Here is an 8,839-nt window from a genome sequence, read left to right as displayed (position 1 = left end):
CCCCCCCCCCTTTCTTTTTCTGCCTCTCTAGCTGTCTCACTCACCCATCGCTCCACTCCCCCTCCCTCCCTCCCTCCCTCCCTCGTCCGCCTCATATACTGACTGCAATGCACCAATATTCACACTTCCCTTACGAAGCACCGTTTGCAAATGAAGACGGTAAAGCTGTGAAAGGTAAAAAATAAAAAGCATCCCGAAATTAATGGCATAACTCCTTTGGTCATCTTTAATTTGACTATATTTTAAACCACAAATGAATAAATGAGCCGGTGGATGGTCGAGGCCTATGCCCGGGAGGGGCAGTGTTTGGCTTGGTAGCAAATCAATCAAGGTGACCGAGAATGGAGAACACTGTTTAAAAAAAAAGGCCAACGCCTTAACAGAGGATTCAGAAAATAATTGCCACTGAAACACTGAAAATGAGTTGAAATGTCTGCGTCCGATTAGCTGTTTGTAAACAGAGAAGGCCCGAGCACCTAGATTTGACACAATACACACTGTTGCACATTATAACCTATCAGGCGAGTGTACCCTATTTAGACTATTTACCAGATGTACAGATCACAATGTACAGATCATAATAAGGAAAATTTAAAAATGGCTGTTTCATACGTAAAAACACTGGCGCGGTGACTGCAAGTGCAAGGTACACATTACGGACCTCGCCGAGGACGTAACGTTTAATTTGACAGCTTGCTAAAAAAAAGACCTATTATAACTATGTAACTGTGGCGTCACACTCATTGAAATAATATTTATACATATAGTTACCTTCATCGAAGACAAGTGCGATGCTTTCCCTCGAACAAAGCAGCAGGGCAATGTTGTGATGCTCCAGACAGACAATTATCAACTAAGTCCACTAATGCAAAACAAACCGCTTCCGGATGTATTCTTCAAAATAAGAGTAGTCCGCAAAGTAGGACAATGTAGGTTGCTAAACACGACAAACCAGTTATAAATGCGGAAGAAAATTACACAATTAAATAAAATCAAAGGCAAAGCAATTTTCAAAACGCAAAGCAATGAATGTTAACGTCAGTTGACGTTAAATTAACGTTAGCTTTACTTTGAAGGAAACTAACGGTAAGTGCTATGAACTACCGATTACCTGTCTTGTTCATTTCACGCGTCCCACGTTATTTGGCCAGTACAAGACACTAAAATAGCTCCCAAACCACTCTGTTTAGTTTAATACGATTATAGACAGTAGGTTAACGTTGGCTAACAGCCGCCTTGGCGAGCTCCTAACCGTGTGCTTTTCTTTTAACGTCTTATGTTACCTTCACTTACCCAGACTGCCACTTGATAATGGAGGACAGCAAGGAAGCTCTTAAACGTGCCGACACTGGCTGGTCATCTCCTCAAACACTTTTATTTCGTTAACCAAGGAGATGTTATCGTAGGTGAGGTTCAAGTGTAACGTGGGTGACGAAAAATGGCTGTTCTCCCAGAATCCAACAACCAAAGATATAGTAAAATACTAAGATGAATCACGTTGGCCATTTTCCAAGCGGGACGGGAAATCATCTGGCGCACGCGTCTAGCTAAAGCTAGCATCTTTGCTAGCAACTTCTTTAAGTCTAGCTTTCCTAATAGAGGTAATTTAAAGAAAACATGTTAGCTAGCCAGGTAATTTGGCATTAAAATGGTATGTTATTATCACTGACTAGCCCATAGTCAAAAAGTAAACACAAAATTAAACAATTTATTCGCATAACAGGATGTAGGTGGAAGTGAAGCCTCTTGCTTTGCTCACACTCTTTGTATTCTGATCTAAAGACCAAGGAGGGCATCAGTGAGAGGCCTGTGGTGTACCACTGACCTGCTTCACAAGCATGTGTGCACTACTTATTGACACTATCACTCTTTAGATCGCTATCTGAAATACAATGGTGATGTTTTTATTTTTTATCCCCAATAAAACTCAATTTTATTTTTCCAATTCTCTATAAGTATCACTATCTCACTATTTGGTGTAACTGAAACAGCAACATCAGTGTATTTTTTTTTTTGTCCTGCATGAAAAGTCAACTCTCCATGGAACATCTGTGGTCTTTGTATTTCAGGTTTAATATCTTAGATTTTTTTGTCATTCTTAATATTATTTATCTTTTTTAGAAAATGCTAGCTATTGGTATTGCAATCTTACAGCAATTTGTATTAAGTAGGCCTATAAGGAAGCTATCTAAAGCCACACACACACACACATACACACAAATTATAAAAAGAAAAAAACGAGACCGAGCTACAAATCAGGAAGATTTTTATTTAAAAAACAAATGAAACAATGAACACTTCTCATTTCCACATCTGTTTGATTGACACATGTAATCATGAAAAAGCAGTACTACAAAACATGTCAAATTAATACAAACAACAGAACTAATATAACAGTTACTATCTGATATGTACAAGCATTATAGTTTATCATAATTATTCTTATAGGCAAAAGGCAAAAAGCTGAAGACTGCTGCTGAAGAAACAATGGCATGTGCAAAATACTCTCCACAAGTCCACAAGCTGAGGACGCTCTGAGCTGAGCAGACATCTACTGCTTTTATAGGCAAATCCCGTTCCCACGAGGACAGACGATGGAATTTACACACCGTTAGGGAATAGGAACAATATCATTTCACATGACTTTAGAAAGCTAAGCTTGTGGAAGCCTGGTGAAGAAGACTCTCATCGTCAGAGGTATATCTGAGGATGGTGGAGAGAAAAGACACTGCTGATCACTGACGGAGATTATTGATAGACCATACAGCTCCTAATCTCTAACCACTATTAGTCAAGGTCAGAGGAACCATCGTTACACCGTCACAAACACCGTCCGACACAGATACAGAGGTACAGGTAAAAACACACAGGAACAAGTTCAAGACTTACAGAACAACCAGCGCTTTTAAAGAGACTTTAGGAAAATGTGTAAACCGTAAGAATGACGGAAGAGTTGTTGATGAACGATAAAGAAATGCTGCTGAACATGGCTGTGAACATTGAAATCGGGACTTCGGAAAAAGCATCACTTGTGTTGGTGTCAGTTATGAGCAACCTCCTAAAAAAAAAAACACAAATCTATCTGAATATAATCACAATTTCTTCACATTTTAGTTTTGGCAGTGATTTTGTTTTTAACGTTCTCTTTCAGGCAAATATTTCCAAGTTCAGTTCAGTCAGTAATCAGTAAGCAGGGAATCAGTTGACCTTAACCCTCTCTGTGGAGGCTGCAAGCGAAAGAGGCATCAATATACCGTTTAGGAAAAGTTTAAATTCACATGATTGCATTAATTAGGCTACCAACACTACAAGGCAAAGAGCATTTTGAGTTAGCAGAGGTTGTCTCGAACAGCAGATACAAGCTCATTGACCTGCCAGTTTCAGTAAAAAGTAAAAAATAAAAAAAATCAATCAAGCATTTCATTCCAAAAAAGTAAATACATTTTGAAAAGACTAATTTTGGAATCCATTTTCCACGTGTAAAAAACACGGTACCCTTTGATAATAAAGTGTAATTAAAGAAAAAAAACATTCTAAGTTGTCACTAAACTTTATTAAATATTTTAAAAAAGATCAGCAAGATGATATTAGAATGAATAAAGTAAATTAAACTTTGTGTTGGCATATTCGGTTGACGGATCCCTTTGTTTCATCTACAGAATGTATCCTGTACATTTCTCTTTTACACCACAGCTCTTAAGTCTCTTTATAATGACCTACTAACAACGTTAAAGAAGCCTTATTTCAATTTATTTGGCCACTTAAGGGGCAGCAGAAACAAGCTGTGAACACATCATTCATATATTGTCATTTCGTAGTTATTAGTAAGGTATTATTGGTGAACAATATAGCAAATTGTTGCTCATTTAGATAGACAGATATATCCAGTAGTGAAAGAACAATGCTATTATTCAAGTTGACCTGTGTTACTGGTCATCTTATGAATTCAAGTCCTATATCCACTCTCATTTTTGCTCTGTTTGAGTCTCCACCAACTCCTGCTAAATGCTCCACTATGTTCCCCAGCTTGATGCTCTCTGCTGTTTGGTGCTGAGCGGGTAGAGTACACTGGGTTTTCAGATGAAATCAGCTGTTTGCTATGGACGATGAGAGCCATGAGAGTGAACCAAAATGTTCAAGTTCCAGGCCGTTACTCCAAAACAATGAGCTGAAACGCTCTGTAGACCTGAAGGGAACTGAAGACTTGGGTGATCATTTTCTGGGTGTTCGCCACTATGAGCCACAGATTTCAAATCCCATGTAATAATTTAACCCATCGTTTAAAAAAAAACAAGTGCAGGTTTAAGAACCATATTGTTTTTATATTGATATGTTGTTAAATAACCAGATGAACCTAATTAATGCATAATAGAAGATCAATCCTGAACTTCAATGTGTTCTTATAATTATTTATTAATGTTAATTAAAAAAAATGGTATGGGATATTTTAAAGTGGTACCAAGATGAATGTACTTTTTTTTATAGCAAATGTCTTAAGATTAGGTTTCATAAGAGCAAATTATGTTTATGCTTTTTAGTGTCAGTATTTTCAAATGTAATTATTTTTGGAATGAAACAGTCAAAACTACAGCACATCAACACACTGAACCCAGCCTCTGTGTGAAAGTTATCAGTCAGTCTGTCTGTCAAGCCCTTAACTGGTTGTCAGCATCACAAGTAAAGAAAAATAACAGGTTCCAAAGGGGCCCACCGACTGTTTGGTTTTTGTTGTTAGCACAAAAAGGTTCAGGAAAAGTATCCAGACTGGATGTCTGTCAACTGTTCATGCAGACTTGAAAATATCTGCACAGGCCAAACGACACCACATGATTATATTATAGCAACACATCTACTTGTTACTGCACATGTAAACTAAATTTAATACATTCAAATATTTGGAAGTATTTCTGATCAAATCAACGCCAAACTGAGTGTTTGTTCAGTGGTCACAGATGAGCTGTTAACCAAATATGAGAGTGAACAAACAAGCATAACCTCTGGTGTGAAACCAAAGTGTAACAGGCGCTGAGTTTGAGACGTGCTGCTGACATCACAACTGTAACACTGTAACATCGACACAGGGGAAAAAAACAATCTATTTTCAAAAACAGCATTCAAAGACATTGGTATTAAGACTATTAAAAAAAAAAAAAACTATTTTTCTAATACTTTAAGTGGACATGGGAGAGTGTTATGATGTAGGTGACACAAAGCAGAGCTACACTGGCCCGGTAAGCATTGCATGTTGCTTTTAGGACAATTATTATAAACTACAGTTGCAGATAACATTCTTGGATTTAATAAAACAGAATTGTATTATGTGATTTTGTATTTTTTGTGTTTAGTGGTGGAAAATCTGAATTTGCCTTGTGCCAGGCTACACAGTAAACACAACGACCATTGCAGCCCTAATCTGATAATCAATGATATTGATAATGGCCACATCCTTAACACAGTGCAACACACACACACACACACACACACACACGCTCTCAGTCGCATGGTAGAAAAAAAGTATTCCTCCTATTTAGTGATTTAGTTTTTTTAAAGTTTCTGACCACATTACATTTATTTCACCACATACACGCACGCTTGTTACCAGTTACTGTACACTCACTAATCACCTCAAGATATCATAGGGAAAGCATGTAGCAGAACTATGTCAAAATAACTGAAATCCTTATTTCCTGATTAAAATTAAGGTTATTAAGCAGTTTGAAGAAAAATGGAAAACGCTTAAAAATTCATTTAAATTTTTTTTTTTTTTTTACCAGGTCCACTGTTTTCACTGAAGATAAAGCTGCCAGTCTGTTTCCAATAAAAAGAAGATTGTTATGGGGACAACTGGCATACAACATTGTGCTTTATTGCAGGTGTTTAACTCCCATTTTTAGGGTAAAGATACTCATGGATAAACAGTTTATCCATCATGTTCCCATCAATGCTGCTGAGTTTGAATATGCATTTTGTTATTTCAGTTTCAGGTTGCATATTTGCTTGGGTCAATCTATTCAGCTATACTCTGCCAACCCCCGGATGTGTATATTTAAATGCATAGCAAATAAGAAGACAAAGAAACCTACGCGTTACAGTAGCCCCTGCCCTGAAATCCTGGAACTATTTACAAAAACGTACACTATGCATCACAAAACAGCGCGAGGGAAGGTTTTTCTATTTTTCACAATAACACAATTTAAAAAAACATTTCCCCTTTTTGAATTTTTGAAGGGAAATGTTTGGCGTTAGACATCCAAATCACTTATTTTGGTACAGAAAAAATATTCTAAATTATATGGAAGCCCTTTAAATAAAAATAATATTACGGTTTTTGAAGGGGACTTGTTAAAATGCATCCCATGCAAGCCTGGTATTTGATAGCATTTTGTGAACACAGGAGACTTTTCTTTTTGTTTTCGCAGGCTCATGCAAACACTGAAGCTCTATTGTGATACTTTTTTATTTTAAAATATAGTTTTGCGGCACAAGAGTGGTGTATCTGTGAGCATGCTTGTGTGGATCAGGTCTTGATCGAGTGAGATGAGTGGGACCTTGAAGAGGTCAAAAAGTTGAGGGTCAGACTTTAAGGGTTTAAAACCGGCGAGTTGTTGCATGCTATTGCATTCCATAGAACGGAAACGTAAATGGCAGTTAGCTAACGAACTTGTGCTGTAAGCCCCTTGTAAACACCCACACACACAGACACACTGTACATTCACGGTGCATGCACACTCACCACACACACAAACACACACAAAACGGGGCATTAAAGTGACTAGTAACAACGCTGAAACACAGCACCACCCTCTTCCTCCTCGTCCTCTCCAAAGAGAAATAAGACGGCTGTAGCCAAAATCAAACTAACAAAAGAAAACAGTCCAGCTACTCAACGTCTTCTCTAAGATCTGCAGGTGCTATGAGGCGGGGTCTTTGCGCGAAGGTGTTACAGGATCGAAGAGAGTTGAGGGTCAAATCAGGACCAGAGCAAGACTGAGACTAAGACTGAGGCTTGCTGTAGCCGAAAAGTCCGACAGGCAGGTATTTGACGTGAGTGGGCCACTGGGCGGCCAGCTGGAAGAACTTAACGTCATTCCACTCCACGCCGTCTATGGACACTGGAGGGAAACAGAAGACAAAACACAGCTGAGTGGCAGAATGATGAAAAAAAACCAACCCTGAAACAACAACAAAAAACCCCCACAAAGTAGCAGTGAAACAAACACACATGAACAGAACCGTCCTCCTCCTCCAGGTTACCTTTCAGGATGGTCTGTTGCTGCTTGGCAGAGCAGATGAGTCGGCTGATGCCTTCAATGACCTGGCTTTTTGAGTCTACATCCTTCTCCCTCGGCTTCTTTCCCAGGAAGATGGTGGGAACTGAAGAGAGGTAGAGGGAAATTGTAAAAGCACTGTGTGTATGTGTAGATTTATTTATTTGATTAGGACAATGCATATTAATCAACATTTCTGTAAATGCGCCAATGTCAGCCAGTCAGCTAATTTCAACTGTAGTCCTAGTTACCTGGCATGCGTGTCTTTATGGTGGGAAGAAACTGGAGGAAACCCAGGCAGAACATGCATAATCCACACAGAAAGGCCAAGAACATGGATTCAAACCCAGAACCTTCTTGCTGTGAGGTAGAAGTGCTAACCACTGAGCCACCGTGCTGCGTGTTTGTGTGTGTGTGTGTGTGTGTGAGTGATTATGTGCTTGGACGTTGAACATGAAATGAAATCCTCTAACATCTCCTATCTGATGATATTTCCACTTCTGATCCTGATCTCACCTTTCTTGTTCTTCTCCTTGGTGACCACGGTCATGGCCATGGTGCTGACCTGGGCCTGTGGGTCGCTGCTCCCCCCGCCTGGTAGCCTGCTGACCTGCAGTGAGCGGAAGGCGCTCTTCAGTGTGTTCTTGCAGCCTATGTCACGTCGCTCGCCCTCCCGCCGCTTCTCAGCCAGGGAGGCCAGCCAGTAGTCCACCTGCAGGCCGATGGCGTCCACGCCGTGAGACATACTGGGACTCCTATGGACGGAAAGTGATTATAAAACCACAGTTGATACTTTCAGCAACAGTTAGACAGCTTTTTTTGTCTTAGGTTTCAACAGAACAAATGTAAGATGGAAATACAAAACAAGGAGGGTACTTTGTCAAGAGAAGTTCTGCTGAGCAGACAACCTTTTAGTCAGCCTCTGCAGCACCCGATCTGCCACAATTCATTGAAATTAGAAACTTTAAAGTTAAAAAAAGATATACTGTACGTTCAATACTAAATGTACTCTGCAGAGGGTGAAATAGAAAAATTAGATCAGACCCAGCTGCAGTCTGTCTGGCTCTTCAGAGATGGACTGCAGCAGCAGGCAGAGTGTGAATCAACTGAGTCAAACGATGAAAAGATGACTGAAGTATCAAAGAGTCCCTCACTTCTTGAAACTGGTTCCCAGTCAGGCTAAACTGGTTGACATAACTGGTGTCAGGGACAGAATATCCAACTCTTTGCTCATAGAACAAACATAGACAGCTACTGGCTATTTCTAAAGTCACAAATTGACATTCAAAACATACAATATGAAGCATAAACTGTACTAAACTTTACCCAACAGTGTGTAATGCAGTCACACTAAGCACTACCTGGTCCACCTAACAATAACAAATAAATCTAACACCAGTGAAATAAATGATACCTAACATGTTAAAGGTAAATTAATCAGTGTATATTGAGGTATCAGTGCTTTTAGGTGTTGGGGAGAAATGATTTTAGTTATTTTACATCCACTGATAAAAGTAAAGCTTTTTTGAAGACACAGGCCCATATTACACATCATACAGTATAAAAAGTAT

General features: G+C 39.1%; 2 protein-coding genes across 4 annotated transcripts in view; both read right to left on the bottom strand.

Moving 5' to 3' along the window:
- Positions 1-1,520, bottom strand: part of klc2 (kinesin light chain 2) — a 14,775-nt gene extending 13,255 nt beyond the window's left edge. Inside the window, exon 1 of one of the 2 annotated variants that reach the window (XM_032499300.1) lies at positions 1,294-1,520. The gene's annotated coding sequence lies outside the window, so the exon portion shown is untranslated. Of the gene's footprint in view, positions 1-771; positions 1,237-1,293 lie in introns of those variants that run through there. The other variant, XM_032499298.1, reaches the window with a different exon arrangement.
- A 729-nt stretch (positions 1,521-2,249) lies between these two features.
- The window catches only part of pacs1 (phosphofurin acidic cluster sorting protein 1), a 60,497-nt gene continuing 53,907 nt past the window's right edge, over positions 2,250-8,839 (bottom strand). For both annotated transcript variants that reach the window (XM_032499301.1, XM_032499302.1), the window contains exons 22-24: positions 7,785-8,023; positions 7,255-7,374; positions 2,250-7,112 (exon numbers count right to left, since the gene is read on the bottom strand). In XM_032499301.1, the coding sequence (XP_032355192.1) occupies positions 6,994-7,112; positions 7,255-7,374; positions 7,785-8,023 (478 nt within the window). In that variant the 3' untranslated portion in view covers positions 2,250-6,993. The remainder of the gene's footprint in view (positions 7,113-7,254; positions 7,375-7,784; positions 8,024-8,839) is intronic.

The sequence above is a fragment of the Etheostoma spectabile genome, chromosome 19 (genome assembly GCF_008692095.1).
Source record: "Etheostoma spectabile isolate EspeVRDwgs_2016 chromosome 19, UIUC_Espe_1.0, whole genome shotgun sequence".
NCBI classification, from domain to species: domain Eukaryota; kingdom Metazoa; phylum Chordata; class Actinopteri; order Perciformes; family Percidae; genus Etheostoma; species Etheostoma spectabile.
This window is presented reverse-complemented; position numbering and strand designations above follow the sequence as displayed.